Source organism: Heptranchias perlo, chromosome 22, assembly GCF_035084215.1.
Source record: "Heptranchias perlo isolate sHepPer1 chromosome 22, sHepPer1.hap1, whole genome shotgun sequence".
In the NCBI taxonomy this organism is placed as follows: Eukaryota; Metazoa; Chordata; class Chondrichthyes; order Hexanchiformes; family Hexanchidae; genus Heptranchias; species Heptranchias perlo.
The window spans coordinates 37,578,600-37,597,586 of NC_090346.1; the positions used below are offsets into that span (position 1 = coordinate 37,578,600).

Genomic DNA, 18,987 nt, shown 5'->3' on the forward strand with positions numbered 1-18,987 from the left:
TTTGAAATGTTGCTCTTATTACAATTGGCAAAGCGAGCCCAACATTAGGAGTTGATGGGGGTCATTTTCTGAATTTGTGCTTCCGGCTGAGAGGACAAGCTGCCTGTGATTTCCTGAAAGGTGCATTAAAAGTTAATTTTAATGGTCACAACAGCGTGGGTAGCATGCCCATGATTTCCTCATTTGCATTGGTGAGTCTCCCTGTTGTTAACCAAACTCTCAAAATCAACCCTTAGAAGTAGACCCATGAATTGTAAATCCAAGGAATTAACACTCTTAGGCACTGATGTGATTGTACTTAGAGACACGTCTAGTTTTGCTCACTGAATGAGGATTCCCCTCACCCCCCACATTTAAATTTTTTCTTCCAAGAGGACATCCTTTCTTGCGTTGAAAAACAGATTTTCAAACTGGGCATTCCAAATAAACCAATACAGTTACTTTCGTGGGGTGAAATTACTCTTAGCACACAGGCAGTGTGCAGTTTCTATGATTAATGAAGGGAGAATGTAGAAGGTGTAAACCAAGATCTACAGGTAGAAAAAGTGTGATCCAAATATGAGAATTATTTTTTGAGCACAACACATATCCAATTAGGTTTCTCCTTCTTAAATGTACATTGTGGTATTCTCTTTCCTGTGGGGTGGGAGGGAGTTGTATAGGGGGGTCATGAGCCAAATTCAGAGCGGGTACCTATATCTCCAAGGAGCCAAATGTCCAACGTGCTCACTCTGCAATAAATGCGGTTAATTCCCTTAAGATATGGCTTTTGGCGGTACTTCCTGGAAACAAACATTTACATGCGTAATTCTTTGGTGGTCACAGATCATTTAGAGGTTATTGGAATGGTATCCTTTTCTGTTGATGAAGGCTGCAGCATGTTACCTAGGTCCTTGAATGACCATACGGAAGTTTTAAATCTGGCACCCTACCTTTTGAAAAACCTTGTCAGCCTCGCTGCTGAAACAGTGCAGCTGTGACCTTAGTAATGCAGTGGTGAACTTCAAACTGATTCTTGCTGAGTACCATTGTTGTTGCCTGGAAGGAACCTGTGACAAAAAATGTGAATGCAGCCATTCTGCTTATACTGCTACTGGCAGCACAGTGCTATTATTGCTTCTTCATTGTAGGTCTGGTTGTAAGAGATGGCACAATTCATCTATGTCTTCCTCGATGAGACATAACCTCCTCACATATTGTTTCTTTGTCACCAGCGGTACACACACTGCCTGGGTAATAGTGAGCCTTGCTCCTTCACAGAAATTCCTGACCTTCCCCTGCTGCTAATCTTCCTCTTTCCCCTCCAACATGTCCACTGAAATAAGACTTGCTGATGCACCCATTGTGGTTTGAAACAATTGAGTTGCTGTTTATAATATCTCCTGCTCTGCCCATATCGCTACTGACTTTTTCTGCTACCGTAGCACCAATTTATAGCAGTGTGATCAATGCAGTGTGAGCTGAAAGGCAAGCACAAGCAAATATACTTTTTCTATCTTTAATTGGTGCTCAACAAGCCCTTAACGAAGAAAGAAATAACTTGTATTTATATAGCACCTTATCACGTCCTTGGGGTGTCCCAAAGTGCTTCACATCCAATAAATTACTTTGGAAGTGGAGCCTCTGTCATTTTGTAGAAGAAAAATCAAAAGCCATTAACGCTGAGTCTGTGCATTAAATAGGGACAATTTTCAACTGTCAGCCGTCTGTTTCTAGCCCGTGACTCGAGAGCCACAGTTGTGAGTTGCTGCACATTCTTGAAGATTGACATTGAAGGTCATAGTTACAATGTTTCTCAAACATTGTTCTTTTCAGGCGAGTACACAAGTTCTTGGACCCATAACTCCGAAGCCATTAGGTAGCCTTCTCCTCAGTCTCCACGAGGAAGGTATTTTCTCACCCACTCCCCACTCCTCCGGGTCCCTCCTGCTCTGTGACTCACCTGAAGCCACATCCTCATTAACACTAACTAATTGTCCCCTCCTCCACCCCCCTCCCCCGCTCAAGTTAAAACTGTGAGATGGTGCCCAGGAGAAAAGAAGTAAGTGCCACAGGTGGTAAGTTAGAGAGGGTTTGCGCGGAGGAAAACGGAGCAGAATGAAGCAGCTGCAGTTGGTCAGCGGACTGGTCCTCACCTTCCTCTTTCTCACCATTGCTGTACGTGACGAAGGAAAAATAGCTCCCCAACTCTTCCTCTTCTTCCTTCTCCACCAACTCATCATCATCTTCCTTCTCTGCCCTCCCTTTCTGTGGTGGCTCTGCAGGAAAGTAGGGTAGATGGAGAAAGGGAGTGGAGAGTTCTGTCTGCGTGGAGCTCCAGAGCAACGCCAGGGTGACAGTGTTGGTTAGTTACTAACATAACGCTGGCAAGATGTCGTTGTCCTCACCATCTTCCGTGGCATGAGCCGAGTGAGTACCCATGAGCTGGATGGCCTTCTCCTTAAAGGGGGCGAGGGGTTTAAAGGTGGAGAGGCTCCCCATGGTGGTCTGCCTTTAGCAGATGCTGTGTGCCAATTTGTCCTACAAGAAAATAGAGTGAATGAAGATCGGGCTGTCAGTTGAGGAGGGTGTGCCAAGTGGCAGTGGGAAAGGTGAAGTAAGAGATGTGGGGGGTTATGAGCCTGTTAAAGTGGAGCAAGGGGTTTTAGGGTTGTTGATGTAAGTAATTGCTGTGTAGCCATAGTGCAAGATGCCGAATTAGAGTTGACCTTAGCCAGAGTGCAGTGTGAAGGGTTGATTGTGGAAGTGTTGCCTCGAGAGTCAAGAGTGTGCTGTGCCCAGAGTGGGCAAGGAGGAAAAGGAAAGAGTGCCCAGTATGTTATCTTGCCAACCTTGCTGATGTGGTTGAACTTTTTGCAGCAGTGTTCTGTCCTGGGGCTGAGGAAGTTGGCACTCAGTGCTAGTGGCATGAGGTACATTTCTGAATGGCTTGGTGGCACCCACAACAGGTGCAACAGTGGCATAACTCACTTCAAGGAAACTCTAGGTTAATATGTAAAGATGGCAGATAGTGGATTTGTGGCCACTGATATAAATTGATTAAGTTAATCTTCCTGCAGAAGGAACCTACAGTCATTTGGGGAAATTCAGTGGTAAGGAAATCCCTTCTGAATCCTGTACAGCCCACATAATTCCAGAGTTAGAGTGATCACATCAGCTAAGAGATGACCAAAGCAGCCTGAAGCCCACTCCATACCCATTGGAACAAACCTGCGTTATGCATGTATTTGTAAAACAAACATTGGCTACTTATTTACGTAGTACTATTTTTTGTGGATGAGACAAATCAGGTGGTGAGGAAATTCTGGAATTGCAGATACAAAGAAGAGGCTGAAACATTTCTGAAAGGGGGGGCAGAAGAAGTAGGAACTTCAGCAAAGCAAACGAGAAAACACGGGGAGAATGTCACACAACAAAGGGGTAGATTCAAATTCAGACAGATTAGAAAAAAAGCTGAAGATACTGCCAAAGCAGAGGGCGAGCAGCATCCTAAAAAGAAAGGCAGGTTAACATTTTAGGTATAGCTCGCTATGGTCCGCAAGAACCGGGGTGGGGGGGCGGATTTTAACTGGGAGCGGGTTTTGGGCAGGCAAGGGCACGGCGAGTGGCGAAGGCAAATCTCCCCTCCCTCCCCCGACAGCTTCGGTTTGAGGCCCGGACTATTTTAATTCCCAGGTCTCATTTACATCCCACCGGCCAACTATCTGTCCAAAATGTGCGGAGAGAGGCAGCTGGGCAGTGGCTGGCTGGTTAAAATTGGGTGGCCCAGCGGCTGCCCGCTGGCTAGAAGATAACTGGCGAGGAAGAGGTTTTGGCAGGGTCTCGCAGGTGGGATTGTGGGGGGGGGGACCCTGATGTCGAGACTTCCCTTGTAAGTTTTGGAGGAGTACTCTGCTCTTCCTGGTCCCACAAAGGAAAGTTTAATACTTAACTTTTGTTGCCTCATCAATTTTCGGAGCAGCTTTCACTGAACGGGGTTTAACTGCAGCGGCCACCCCACTCAAACAGCGGTTAAAAGGAACCTATTGACAAAATAGGGCCTCGATTTGCATACCTGTATGACGTTCCCACCTGATTTAGGCAGGCGCCTCATCCACCGCCAAAAACGCGGGGTTAAAATTCCCATGGAATGAGAACAGAGCAGAGTGTTAGTTGGGTAACATGTTTGTGTTTTGTTTTTAGTGCTGATGTCACAGGATGTTTGGGAACAGGTGTTAGGTGTGAGTTGCTATGGTCACAATTGGCACTCCCTGCCTTTGAGTGTACTGGTTTTTTTTCAACTTTCAAGTAGCCTGCTGAGAACTAGATATCCAACATACATGGAATAAGTTCCATGCTCCACATACATGAGTGATAGCTATTTACCACATGTTGTTAATTGGCCTTGTTCATTGTATATATCAGAATCCTGATAAAATGGCCAATTTGTAATGTTGCCAATGGCTGTGGGCACCATATAAATCTACATTAAAAAGTGCAACTTGTACGCAATTTCTGCTTCCAGTAAGCTACATGGTCAGCAACTTTAGGTCTACTGTATAAGGGGCACAGATAACATTTTTTTAATAACTAATTTCCATCTCTAACAGCATGCGCTCTTGCAGACAATCTTTCTTTAGGAGAAGTGTATATTTTTGTTTTCCATTATGTACTTTTTGTTAATTTGAAATTTATGTTTTTTTTTGTAGACAGAAAGTGCCTAAGGAGGAGAAGAAACCAGACACAGATAATGAACAAGTGTACGGCATATCAGCTCCTTGGGGCTTTACCAGGGTTAGGGTTCAAAGTTGGGGAATTTGATGATTTAGGGTGTTTTGGGAGTCCAAGAAGGCAGGCTGCTTTTGATGTGTTTGTCTGTGTTTAAAAGTGAGACAACTGGTGCCTTATGGATGGTATGGTTCAGGATGTCGTCACTGATGAAAAGGACATTATAGTGTGACTTTCATTCTAAGTACAGTTTGGCTACAAATTACATAATGACATAGTCACTTCCCTTGTACCCAGCTGTGTAAATGCTACTGATGCAAAAGGGTCCAGAGGGGCAATTTTTTCACTCAAAGGGTGGTGAGTGTCTGGAACGAGCTGCCAGAGGCAGTAGTAGAGGCGGGTACAATTTTGTCTTTTAAAAAGCATTTGGACAGTTACATGGGTAAGATGGGTATAGAGGGATATGGGCCAAGTGCAGGCAATTGGGACTAGCTTAGTGGTATAAACTGGGTGACATGGACATGTTGGGCCGAAGGGCCTGTTTCCATGTTGTAAACTTCTATGATTCTATGCCAGAAATTCCATTGTACTCACTTGGGTTTATGAGGACTGGGCCTTCACCACTGGAACAGACTTGGTTTTGTGAGGGTAAGGTCTTCACTTCAAGCTGCTTCGGTTTAGAAGGCCATGATTTTCAGCAAAGTTTGTGGAGATTTGTGTTCACCACTAAAGCTGAGCTGTAATTGTGAGGACTTGATATTTACATTGCACAATCCTAGGTTGGTGAAGAAAATTATGATTCGAGTTCGATCGACAATGTGAAAACTAGATAGATTACATCTTCACCACTACAACATAACTGGTCTTTGACGATTAAACTTGCAATGATGCTGCGTTTATCAACCATCGTTCTTTTCCATTGTACTGGTTCTGCATTCATGAGGACTGGACTTTCACTACTGCAGACCTTCTGGGTTTGAGAAGGTTCTGCCCTCTCTTTGCAAAGTTATGTTCAGATCTATGTTCAAAAATATCCTGTATAGGACGTTGTGTCTTTTAATTTTTTTTCACGTATAGCTGCATGAAGATCATTACCAAATGATAAAGGCCCCGAAAATCTGCAGGTTGATGGTTCTTGCATAAGTGATGAGATACACCCACCCTAACCTCTGCCGCTGACCCAGCTAAAGTTGATAGGGTCAGGGGGAGGTCCCATGATTTGCATGCCTTTAGTAATTGGGGGGGTGGCGTATCTGGGTATGCCTCCGCTAAAGCAGCCGGAAAGTCTAGCAGAGGACTCCTTGGGCTGGGGATGGGAAGGTCCCCAGGAAAAAAACCAAAGCAGCCCCCGCAGTGCCTGTACAAAGGGTGCCACCATAAAAGTTCTCAAAAAAAAAAAAAATTGCTTGGTCCATTCTTCAGGGGCCCAGGTCATAATCCCCGCCTGGATCTTCTGGTGGACCCCCCAACTGTCAGGTGGTCTGCCAGTATGCCTGGTCTCACTGATAGAACAGCTGTGGATTTTAGGGGCCAAAAACTATGCAAATGTTTGAAATAAGACTTTCCTTGTACAATAGGAAGTGCTTACAACAGGGACCTCACACCTTCACCAACATCATAGTCTGTCAAGCACATCAAACACTAGCCTAGTTTTCTAAATTCTAATGGGTTGGTTGCTGTCTTCTATTCGTGTTTATAGATGGTGAAAATCTGCAATACTAACAAAAAAAGTACTAACAACATTGCAGAGCTGCTTATGAACAACCATTGTCAGCCCACTGAGTTAGAATTTAGGTGCAATAATCTGAGAGACATTTTATTTAACATAAAAAATCTTCATACTTCATGGGGCAAGTTAGCAATAGCCAACTAGGTAGCAGCCACACAGATTCCAACACAGTTATATCTTTGAAAATGTCCAAAATCATTATTACAAAATGTGCCCTTAAGGTGTCCCTGCGCACTTTTCTGCAAGACTTTTTAAGGTGAAATATTAATTGAACTTTGTCACTGTGAAGATGAGAGCACATGGACATCATCAAATGGTCTTAGGAAAGAAGCCCGTTGAACTTTGCTGGTGCTGGGGCTTAAATACATTGGACTGTGGTTGATTTAGGATGAAGGAGACCCTGTAATATTGTCCAGTAAAAGTCATACTCAAAGGCTGTTAATATATTTAAGGTTTTTCTCATTGGGTGAAATGGCCTTTCTGCCTTGTTTCTTTTTATTGTGGGTCAATTGAGGCTTTTAGGGTATTTTGTTAAATTAAGACTCAGGGTGGACTTTGCTAGGATATGCTGTGTCTGGTTGAATCAGATTAGCTGGAGGCCTTGATCCTACCAAGACTTTGATGAGGAATTTTGTAGTTATATTAGGTTTGGCCCTTTCATAGACTTTCCATTTCCCCCTTTTTATGTCCTTTCCTTTTCACAGAGACTTACTCCTTGTATTATCTTTTGGTGAGGGGGCAGGTGAGAAGGCGTACAGACTTCATCCCAGGTCTTGCTGATGGTGCTAATTTGTGCTTTCACTGGAAGGGAACTTACCAGAGTTAGGATAGAGGTCCTTAGTTATTGCCATCATTATTACTGAAGACTTGGAATATTGCTGGACTTGTACAGGGCCATGTGGAATTACAGTAAGTAATGGTGAAATACATTAATTCCACACTGCATTGCGATGATATATTTTTAGTGAGTCTTCGGAGGACTCGCTGTTACTGTGTCTGATAACCTCCTGCAAATCTTTTATATCAGGGAAATTCCACAAAATATTTGATTATAAGAAACAGTGGGGGTAATTTTCACCTTCAACGCTTGGGTGGTAAACTGGCAGTATCATTTTCCCGCCTGTTTTAGAACCTGCCCGGAAATGGAAATGAAAATTGGACGTGTTCCATAATGGGAGGGTGATCCACTCTGTCATGGTAAAAATTAACCCCTTAACATTTTACAAACGACAGCAGTGCAGATCAGTTGGGAGATTTCATTTTGTACTGGGTTTGAACACCAATGACCTTTACCATTACGTATTAGGACACATGTTTGGACCCATGATTCTCAGCACTGTGAGTTCCCGATGTTAGCCAGGTAGCGAATAGAGGCTATAGACAGGAATTCAAATGGCAACTTACCCCGGGAATCTTTTGCACATCATTCAGTAACTTCTTAAGGATTCATCGATGAGGAGGTTGCAAGTGGTTGATGAATGGTACAGGAAAACCTAAAGATTAAGAAATAATTTTAAAAATAGAGTGGGAACTTTAATTCAATAGCTAACAAAAGTTAGGTTTTCATTATGGAATCCAACTGTATGTTGCATTAAAAACAACTTCTTTCTGCCTTCTTGAAAGAATGTATTAGGTGCTGGTCAATAACCAAATTGAAACGCAGGGGCCCGAATTTAACTACTGGCGGGAGGGTAGCGAGGTGAGTTGGAAACTCACCCGCTGCTCCAGAAATGAGGCTTGGGCTATTTTAAGTCCCAGGCCTTATTTAATTCCTGCCAACCAACTTGAGTTGGTAGGAAGTGGCGGAAAATTGGTCTGGGAGTCGCCCGCCGACAAAAGGTAGGTGGCGGGATCAGCTTCCGGTGCCATCTCGTGTGGGTCTCGCATTTGTGAAAGTCGGGGGGGGGTTCTGGGCCAGGGGAAATTTTAACTGCCCACTCTCAGGTAGGGTTAAAATCACCCCCAGGTGGGCAGTTAAAATCAATCAGGTTACGAGCTTGCTGGAAAGTCACCAGGATCTCACCTTTCCAGATTTTAACCTGTCAGGACCTACTGGGGAAAGGCCGCTAAAAGTAAGTTTTCTTTCCTTTGTGGGGTTCAGAGTGCTGTTCCGTGCCCCACAAGAGCTTAGGCCCCCTCAACTTCCTGAACACGAGACTTCCGCCAGATGGCCCCCAAAGCCAATCCCGCCACCTACGTTGTGTCAGCGGATGTGACCATGTGATTTTTCCACCACATCCCGCCCGTTCTGGCTGGTAAATCGGCCAGCGGTGTTTAAATTAGGTCTAGGAGTTAAAATAGCTCAGGCCTCAATTCAGGAACAGCGGGTGATTTTCCAACTTACCTCATTTCCCACCCACCCAAAACCTTGGGGTTTAAATTGGAGCCTTTAGTTTTACAGTGATGCTAAACATGTCCAGCTCCTATTTGATTAATTTCCATGCCTGAAAAGAGGTTGGTGTAGATTGGGAAAATGTTGATGCTGTTCTAACACGTTAGCAATGCAACTGAAGTAAAACATGTCTAGCTGACAGGCTGGGTACTTCAGAAATATTGGATGTGCAATTTTAATGGTCAGATGTTTTAAGATGAACTGTCACAGAGACTGAAACAAAAGCAAAATACTGTGGATGCTGGAAATCTGAAATAAAAGCAGAAGATGCTGGAAATACTCAGCAGGTCAGGCAGCATCTGTGGAGAAAGAAACAGTTAACATTTCAGGTTGATGACCCTTTGTCAGAAACATCAAAAACATCATTTTTGTCACAGGGGCTTAATGCTTTATGGAAAACTTTTGTGTGGGTGTAGTGAAGCTGAAGATGCATCTATTGAAAAGATTTGGGGCTTTCAGAACACACAAGTAATCCAGGATATGTTTAAACCTGCAGCCACATGGATTGCCATTCTTTCTCACACCTTTAAATAACAGTTCCTTCTGCTGTCTTTAAACAGTGCAGTGACTGTGTCGCTTTTCCTCTTAGTGACTGTACATCAGCTGCTCGAAGGGAGCTGAAACGTGAACAGTACCGACAGGTGCGGAACCATGTCAGGAATGACGACGGCCGACTGCAGGCGTGCGGCTGGAGCCTCCCAGCAAAGTACAAACAGGTAGGAGCCCGAAACAGCAAATCTCTGTCTTACACACTTAGGTAAAATTCTGCCTTGGAATCTTGAACGTACTGGTCTGAAAATTATTATTTGTGATACTAGAATACGAACATTTAATGCATTCGCATGACATCCTGCTGTCTGGTATTTTAATAGAAGAGGATGAAAACCTCTTAAAATAGTGCACAGAGGAATGTCATATGAACTTGTTATATGTGGTATGATAATATCGGAACATAAGGAACAGGAGTGGGCCATTCAGCCCCTTGAGCCTGCTCTGATATTCAATTAGATCATGCTGATCTGCACTGCAACTCCATTTTCCTGCCTTTGCTCCATATATGTTTATATGTATGTAGCCGTAGATGCCTCTGTCTCTTTTACAGCTCCATTCATGAATTGAAAGAGCTACCACTCCGTGAATGTCCAGGTGGTCTGCGACCATTGGAACAGCATCGTGCTTGTTTCCCTAGAAGCTGCCATGGTTCCTTCATCCTGTGACAGTCAACAGTGCCCTCAATATTTGATCAGCCAAGAAAGGCTTTTGGGGGACCTACAGCCATAGTTCTTGATACCACTGTGTTACTCGCAGACAAGGCAGCGTGGCCCGTACTTCCACCAGTGTCATAATGGAACACACGTTCCGAGCTTTCATTGCTCGGACAGATCGAGAGGAGCAATGCAGTATAGCCCACCCAAAGGCTCCAAGGTTACTACTGTTTGCTGTGTGCTGCATAACTGTGCCCTGCAAAAGGGACTAACAATGGAGCAGTCAGGAGAAATAAAGCAACCACAAGTAGAACAAGAAGATGAATTCAACCAGGAAGAGGTAGTGAATATGCTTTTTGAGATTCTAACTTTCCCCTGAGTTTCTCACCCACCCTATTACCCCCTCCGGCCCCCCAAGTCCTCACTTTCACACAAGTTCATTTAAAATGGGTCACAAGCTGGTCCAAGCCAAGGATTTCTCTAAGACTAAAGCCAATAACCTCCATGTGGTCCAATTTATCTTGGTCATCAGATGGTTCAAGCCAAAATCTTCTGTTTGAATAATGCTAGGCATAACATTTGTATGGGCACATTTAATATTAGATGTGTTATAATGTGATTATGCAACAGTTTAATCTAACTGGAAAAGTGAGTGATGTTCTTGTTCTTAATCTAGTTGAGTCCTAATGGCAGCCAGGAAGACAATCGTATGAAGAATGTCCCTATCCCAGTCTACTGCCGTCCGTTGGTCGCAAAGGATCCAACCATGAAGGTAACCATGAACTATGGGCAAAGGGAGGTTACAGTGATCAGAATTTAGTAGAAACTACTTCAGTGCTAACTTCTTAATGCCTGACGTGCTTAGAAATTCTATGATACAATCAGATTTGGCACTTCGATTTTTCAGTGTGTTTCTGTGTTCATGACCTTTCCTTGCTCTTTGGTCTCTCTCTCTCTCTCTCGCTCTCTCTCTACCTCAATGAGCTCTATGAGTCAGATAAGTGCAGTTAAAATCAATGGGTTGAAAGTCCACAGAAGTCCTCGCTTAAGTGCTGGGATGCACTTACCTGAAACCTCCACTGCTGATCCCACCATAGGTCGTGGGGTCAGCCTTAATTACTACGGACGTCCACTAGGGGCATATCTAGGGTGCTTATCTGCCCTCAGATACCGCAAATTGTGGGATACTATGCTGGGTCTGGAGAGGTTTCAAGACCCCCTGGAAAGTATAAAGTGGTGCCCCTATGTAAAGGGGTTGCTTTAAAAATGAAAAAAAATAGTGCCAACCGTAAATCTTCAGGGTTCCAGGTCATGATCCCTGCTTGGACCCCAAGGTGGAACCCAAGTTTTCTGTTTGGTGGCCTGGCCTCATCTCACCTCGTACCGCCACCGATGGGAAATCCTGGTATTAAGAGTTCTCACCCTTACGCCACTGGCCTTGTGAGAGGCGGGCAGAGTCATTACAAAGCCCTGACTTAAGTTAAGGACCAGGCATACCCAGGTCCCAGCCTAATTTCTGGCCTACTCCCAGCAGAATGGCTGCGGATATACAGTCCCAGTAATTACTTGCCACACGACAGTAACTGAATAAACAGTCTCTTACAAAATAGAGGTTTTCTTAACAAATCAAAAGTCATAGATTTTAAATAGTTTGCCTTACAATTCCTTTCATTCTTCCTGCATGTTTAGAGGTATGAAATATGGTATTCTGATCAAAATTAATACAAATTATAATACTTTACAGCAACAGAGAAAGAATAATCTACCAGCAATCATAGAATAAGCAGACTATTCTAATAGGTTAAAGGGTGGGTTTATATACTGAGAATCAATAACCCAAAACCTAAGAAAATGTTAAACTAGTTGGCAGCATTCCTTCTTCAGCAGACTTCTCTGCAAAATAATTTATTATTATTATTAATAAACAATTCTTTTTATATACAATTTCTAAATGCAGGACTTTTTATAACAGGCCTCCCTTCTTATTGGAACCATGGGTACAGCTTTTCCAGGGTTCCCCTCTATTAAATTGACCTGTTCTCTTCAGTTCCTGTTTTGTGTTCTCCCTCAAATATAAATGAATGCTAATCCTATTTTATAATATTGCTAATAATCTATGAAAATTATGTGTACACCACAAAAAACGTATTGAGACACTTCCTAAAGAAAGAGCAAGATTTCCCCACGCAGCTAGCAATCTTCCTCAAGGCAATACAGGTACTGCTCCAACTATGTTATAAAGGAGAATGTAAGTTCTATCCTAACAACAACTCTGCACATTGCTGCTATAGTGAAACCTAGTCCAATCTGCTGCATGTGGATCAAATCTTCATGAAAGAATGAGGCCAGGAGAAATGAGCAGGTGTCCCCTTCAAACCACCTGTTGAACAACATTTAGTGAAACTTTTTCAGGCATCCAGTTTCCAACCTTTCTGGCACCCAGTGTAAGTTTGGAGATGGCTGCCTCCACTGTTTCCCGTGATTATGGTTGTGTTTATGTTTCTGGTAGCTTTGGTGTGCAGCTGGTGTGGATTTGACAGGCTGGAAGTTGCAGCGGATAGATAACGGAAATGGACTGGGCCGCTCACGCAGCTGCGATCCCCTAACGGCTGACACCGAGAAGGATGGAAAAAACAGCAGCAGTCACAGCTCTCCCGATAAAAACAAGAAGGTAAATGAGAAATAGTGCTGGTTAGGTATAACAATCTAAAGATGCATGCGCCAGATAAGAACACTGTGATTTGCACATAGCGGTGTAAGAACACAGCACTGCATAAGGAACAGTGAGAACATGGTCCTTTGTCTGTGGGGTTGGGTAAGAGCACAGCACTGAGTAACAACACATATTTGGTAAGAAACTTTTCACCTACCATTTTGTTCCCAGGAGGTGCAAGACCCATCAATATTAAGAGGGGGTTTGGAAAAAATAGAGGGATTCACGCCTCTGTTTTTTTTTTAAATCCATAAATCCATGTTGTGAATGCACAGTGTCTCTCATTTGTCTTTTGCTAACTTTATTCCATCATTTATAAAGATGTCAGATGCACATTTTCCACTATTAGTGCAAGGTTGCTGAAGGTGTCAGCTTTGTTCAGTGGGTAGCACTCTTGCCTCTCAGTCAGAAGGTTGTAGGTTCAAGCCCCACTCCAGGGAGTTGAGCACATAATCCAGGCTGACACTTCAGTGCAGCACTGAGGGAGTGCTGAACCGTCGGAGGTGCCGCTTTTCGGATGAGACCTTAAACCGAGGCCCCGTCTGTCCCCTTAGGTCGATGTAAAAGATTTCATGAAACTATTCAAAAAAAGAGCAGGGGAGTTCTCCCCGGTGACCCGGCTAATATTTATCCCACAACCAACACCTAAAACAGATTTATCTGGTCATTATCACATTGCTGTTGGTGGGACCTTGCTGTCTGCAAGTTGGCTGCACTTCAAAAGTACTTAATTGGCAATAAAGCGCTTTGGGACATCCTGAGGTAGTGAAAGATGCTATAGAAATGCAAGTCTTTCTGACAAAAATAGCGGTTGTAAGTGGAGCGTGGAACATGAACAGTTGCATAGGTGCAATACTGAGTTCATAATGATGTTCCTGCAGCTTTAATAATTACTTGTCAAATGGAAGTGTTTGTTGTCAGTCTGTAGTTCATTTGAACCACAAACATGCTTCACTGAGTTTGTGTTGAACCTGCTACGTCAGTTCTTTACTGACTTTCTTTGTGATTCCTTTCTTAAGGTCCATAGTGCAGAGGACGTCTCGAGCCGTGTGTGGATCTGCACTAGCACGCACTCCACCAGTAAAATTGTGATCATTGATGCCAACCAGCCTGGCACCATTATGGACCAGTTTATAGTGTGCAACGCTCATGTTCTGTGTATTACCAGTGTTCCAGGTGAGTGAACTCCCAACGTTCAGACAGCAATACTGAATCTGTAACCTCCAGTGACAAGTCTGTTCAGTCAGGATAGCTGGATTAAAAAAATGTTAGTAACATAATGGCATGGGTATAAGCAAAATACCTTCCTGCTAGTTTCCTCTGTATTAGTTTTAACAGATCTGTAAACCCATTTACAAACAAAGTATTTACGGATTGTTACACATAGAGTGAAATATTGGGGCTCACCTGTTTCCACATCTGGTTTATTTACTGTAATCCCATATTTTTTTTAAAAACAAGGTCGGTGTTGGCTGATGTTGTCAGGGTAAGACAAGGCACTTATCGTGGGGAAAGAGATTTGGGTGAAGGCCTTTCCTGTGCACCCCTTGCCGTTTGCGACAGTAGTGTGGAATTCAGAGGTTTGCTTGTCCTGTCAGCTGGGCAGTTGTGAATGGGACTGGAAAGAGGTAGAGCCAACCTGAAGAGGAGTAGAAAATACATTAAAATAAAGAAAATTAATTGAATTATATAGTGGTTGTGGAATAGTTCCAGCGTAAATTTTTTTGGCAGTACCGTCTTTTAATGGCCACTGTAGCTGGCTGGTCCTTTACGTACAGGTGGCTTTTGAGACTCATTAGCTGCATTAAAAGTTGAATCTCAAGAGGTTTTGTTGAGTACTTACAGGCCTGGATTTTCCACTTCTGCACTCCCGACATGCATCGGGAACACAGATTGGGAATTCTGCACTCCCAGCCCACAGTTTTCTGACCAGGAGCACTAAAGCACAAAATTTTGGCCTTATGGCCTCACTAATGCCGATTACATATTTAAGAGTGAAATAAGTCTACAAAATTTTGGCCTTATGGCCTCACTAATGCCGATTACATATTTAAGAGTGAAATAAGTCTAACGGCTGTTTTATTTCCCTGTCATCAATTTTCAAACTAAAACAGAAACAGCCATTGAGTTACAAGGGGCGATTTTACGAATGTGTACTACTGGCAAGGAGACCTCTCCCGGCTGTCTTGCATATCAGGAAGTCCTGGGCATGTGGCCCACAATTTGTCATCTACAATGGACAGAAAATTGCGGGAATTATACCCGCAATTTCCCAGTATACATGGCTGGCAGGGGAGGCTCCCTACCAGGACTGTGTCCCATAGTGTTGCAAGAAAATAACCCTGGGGTAATTTGCTCTTTGCTGGTGAATATGGAGGCTGCATAGTTGTGTCATGAGGCAGCTTTTGAGTGGGTAACTATATTTTCGAGAAGCCCACCATTCAATGGAATAAGTGGAGACATCCTCAAGATATGGGGATCATGAGCATGTCCTAAAAACCATGCCCTAACATGCATATTGGGGTCAATTAGCCTGGATGTCCTTTGCCTCAAAGTTGGACAGGTGCAATGTATCAACAGGGCGCTGTGCCTGTCCAAGTTAAGTTGTAGCCAAATTAACATGGCTTGGTTGAACCCCCAGTGTAGTCCCACTCCTTGGCAAAACCAAAGAGTGGAAAAAATGGAGTGCTGCTGTAGGTCTGGCTGCCAGCCTCTGGGCCATCTGGCTGCTGTTCCTAGGCCTGAAGATGTTGGCTAGCACTCAACTTTGGGGCCCTGTTTGCTTGCTGCTGGGCCCCCACAGTCCCTCCAGGGGAGCGCTGATGCAAGCCCATCGCTTGCTGCTCAGGGTGCCACTATGTGTGGCTCCCCCATGGCTGCATTGCCAAGAAACTGAGGCAGTAGCCTGGGAACGCCCCCTCCCTCTCCTTTTACAATAGTACGTTGGGCTTTTGTCCTGCCCCGACCCTCGGGGAAGCCCTGGGATTCTCAGGTCAACAGAAAGGGGTGGAGACCTGGCAAAATCGGCCTCCATGTTTGGCACTGGTTGCAGACTTGTTGGATATTCATCGATCAGTAGCTTTTTCTGTTGGTGGGATGTTGCACAGGTGCTTTTAGGGGTGAGACTGGACACCTGCTACACCTTCCACCTCTTCTTGACTATTATATTAACACAACACAGGTGATGGTACTTTTCGACATAGAAGCATTTATATATAATGGGGACTGATGGCAAAGTGAATTATAAAGTTAGACATGTAGACATCCAGCCCAGGCTGATGGATTTGAGGTCTCCTCTCTCTGTTGAGGTCTGGGCAGAACAGTATGTTAGAACTCTGTCTCCTCTCTGTGATGGGGGCTTGGTACAATGTGTAAGAGCTCTGTCAGGCATGCAGCCTGTTACTACAGGATGAGCCTACAATCAACTATTAGTATATTACACTTAGAAGCACTCCTCTCTCTGAAGGCTTTGAAGAGTCCTAAATGAATGAATCAACTCAGTGTCCAAAATAAATAAGCTCAAAGGACTTGAGAATTTAACATTAACTAGCTCAAACAAACTCTGAAAGCTGTAAGGTTGGCGAATGTAAGAAACCAAAGTATCACACTGGTATAGTAAGAATGCTATTCTGAGGCTGGGAGTAAACACACTGGGGGAGAAATTGTTCCTTGTCACACCCGATTTCTGGGCGAGAAATAGGAGTTGGGGATAACATTTTCCGGGTGTGATTTCCCATGCCCGATCCTTCCCGGAAGTGCACAGCGACTTCCGAGTGCCCGCAGCACCCGCCTGAACAGGTGTTGGGCCCCATGAATATGCTAATCAGGGATCCAACACCTGCTTCAGGACCCTGATGCCAATTAAGAAAAAACTGGGCAGAATGTACACTGCGCATGCTCCACTTAGTTTTTCCGGGTCTACAGCGGCCTAACCAGTGGTCTTTGATAGGACCGCTGGAGGCCACTGAAGAACAGGTAAGTTTTTGTGTTTTACTTATCTTAAGGTGGGGCTAGGAGAAGCAGGAGTGCTCCTCTTCGCGGGCCAGCTCGGTATCCGAGCTGTCCGAATTTAAGAGGGTCCCTACCAGCGATCGGTACCTTCTATTATGTAGATAACGCCCAAGACCCAATTTCCAGTGAGCTTCAGGCCTTCATTTTCGGGCCTGCGAAGCAGGCATGCTGCCCACTTTGCAATGGTTTTCGGCACTAGGCCAATTTCCTGGCGGCTGTTGACATAATATGGAGGGAGCTTTAACCAGCATCTAATCCATGTTGTACCTGACTTGGTTGAACTAGATAAGCAGACTGGTCACAGTGAGGGAAAAGGTTTCATTCCAGTCATGGTCATTGCTCACCTTCTGGGAAACATGATTTGGAAATCAGACATGCTTCTAACTTTTGAAGTATTTTACCATTCATACAGTACGACTTTTGAAATTGCTGAAGTTGAAAGTTTGACTGAAAAAAAGAAACCTTTGAAAGTCTCCTGAACCATATGACTATGGATGCTATCAAATAAGTCTTTTAAGACTTTGTTATATCCGCAGCAAGATTAGACTTTTCTTTTTCTTTTTGTGTCAGCTGCTAGCGAGAGTGATTATCCTGCCGGAGAGATATTTTTAGAGGGAGACTTGAATCCGGATGACTCCAGTGGAACAGAAGGGGTGCTAGCAGGAATTACACTAGTAGGATGTGCAACACGGTGTAATGTTCCCCGGAGCAACAGCACATCTAGAAGTGACACCCCAACATCCGACAAAGGACAAAGTGGGTAACAACTCAATTTAAAATTGTTATTTACTTATTGCTCATTTCTTTGTTATTTTACTCTCCTCTTCAAGGTTGCTCTGTTTCATTCAACTTCCCCTCACTAGGCAGTTTGAGAATTTGAAATCAGTTTTTAAAAAAAATCTGGAAATAAGAAACAGGTATCAGTAAAAATGACCACAAAGCTATCTTCTAAAAACCCAACTGGTTCACTAATGTCCTTTTAGGGAAGGAAATTTGCTGTCCTTATCTGATCAGGCCGACACGTGACTCCAGTCCCTCACCAAAGTGGTTGACTCTTAACTGCCCTCTGAAGTGGCCAAGCAAGCCACTCAGTTGAATCAAACTGCTACACCACACCACTGCAGCGGCTCAAGAAGAAGGCTCACCATGAGCTTCTCAGGGTTACTAGGGATGTACAGTAAATGCTGGCCTTGCCAGTGATGCCAAATGAATGATTAAAAAATACTAGGATGGCTGGCAGACTATTTGCTCCTAGACCTGTGGCAATGATACTTCAAACTCTGGCGAGTGAGCTGCGAGACAGCTTATGTTCATCTAGGATTTTGGAAAGTGGATCATGAAGCTTGGTGTATTCATGACAGACTGACTAGCCAAGTGAGACACTGCTCATCGTGATCACAGACTCTGGAAAGTACTCATCAGATGCCCTACAAAGTGGACTCAAAGACTCCCCATATTCATCACAAAGTAGCTAACAGAGTAAGAGAGTATCTAAGTTCATCATGGGCTCGGGAAGAGACAGAGAGACTGCCTATACTGATCACAGATTCTGGGAAGTGGACTGGGAGACTGACCATCTTCATCAAAGACTGGCTAGCAGAGCAAGAGTGCCCAAAATCATCCTAGATTCTGAGAAGCAGATTGAGAGACTTGCCATTCCCATAACAGTTAGACTGCTAACTAATCGGAGGGAGATGACATCTTCCTTCCACTTGCCTGGACTGGTGCCAGTCCTCCAGTAGATTTCATAAATGAATTCTAGAGGTAGCTTTCACACTTTATTGATACGGGATGTTGATATTGTGCCCTCGGTGTATATCCTCAACGTTTGAGAAGCAAAATTCAGAAGACAAAGTACAGTTGGTGCCGCTAGCTTCCTGCCAAGCTGAGGATTTTGAGCAAATAGAAATTAACAATTCACGAGCACAACCAGTTGACCTTATAGCTTAAATTTTGTGATGCTGCGCTCCCAGTGTGGAGGTCAGTGCACCCGATGCGTGGCACTCTTGATTTTCTGATCATTAAAATTAACTGCCAGAAAGTCGGCAGTGCTGCAAATTGCATGGGCTAACCTTTGTGTCCAATACTTCAATCAGGTTCTGGTTGAGCAATGGTCTGTGCCGGAAGTGCAACCTCGCAAAGATTTACACATATATGAGCAGCACATTGTGTTAAAATTTTGTTCCAACATCGGATGAGTGTAATATTATAGTGCAAATCAAACATAAAT

General features: G+C 43.9%; 1 protein-coding gene across 9 annotated transcripts in view; it reads left to right on the top strand.

The window, feature by feature from the left end:
- mapk8ip3 (mitogen-activated protein kinase 8 interacting protein 3) overlaps positions 1-18,987 on the top strand; it is a 175,697-nt gene that overhangs the window by 122,696 nt on the left and 34,014 nt on the right. For 8 of the 9 annotated variants that reach the window (XM_068003295.1, XM_068003299.1, XM_068003297.1 and 5 more), the window contains exons 15-20: positions 4,689-4,739; positions 9,418-9,544; positions 10,710-10,805; positions 12,543-12,704; positions 13,766-13,922; positions 17,328-17,513. In XM_068003295.1, the coding sequence (XP_067859396.1) occupies positions 4,689-4,739; positions 9,418-9,544; positions 10,710-10,805; positions 12,543-12,704; positions 13,766-13,922; positions 17,328-17,513 (779 nt within the window). The remainder of the gene's footprint in view (positions 1-4,688; positions 4,740-9,417; positions 9,545-10,709; positions 10,806-12,542; positions 12,705-13,765; positions 13,923-17,327; positions 17,514-18,987) is intronic. The other variant, XM_068003300.1, reaches the window with a different exon arrangement.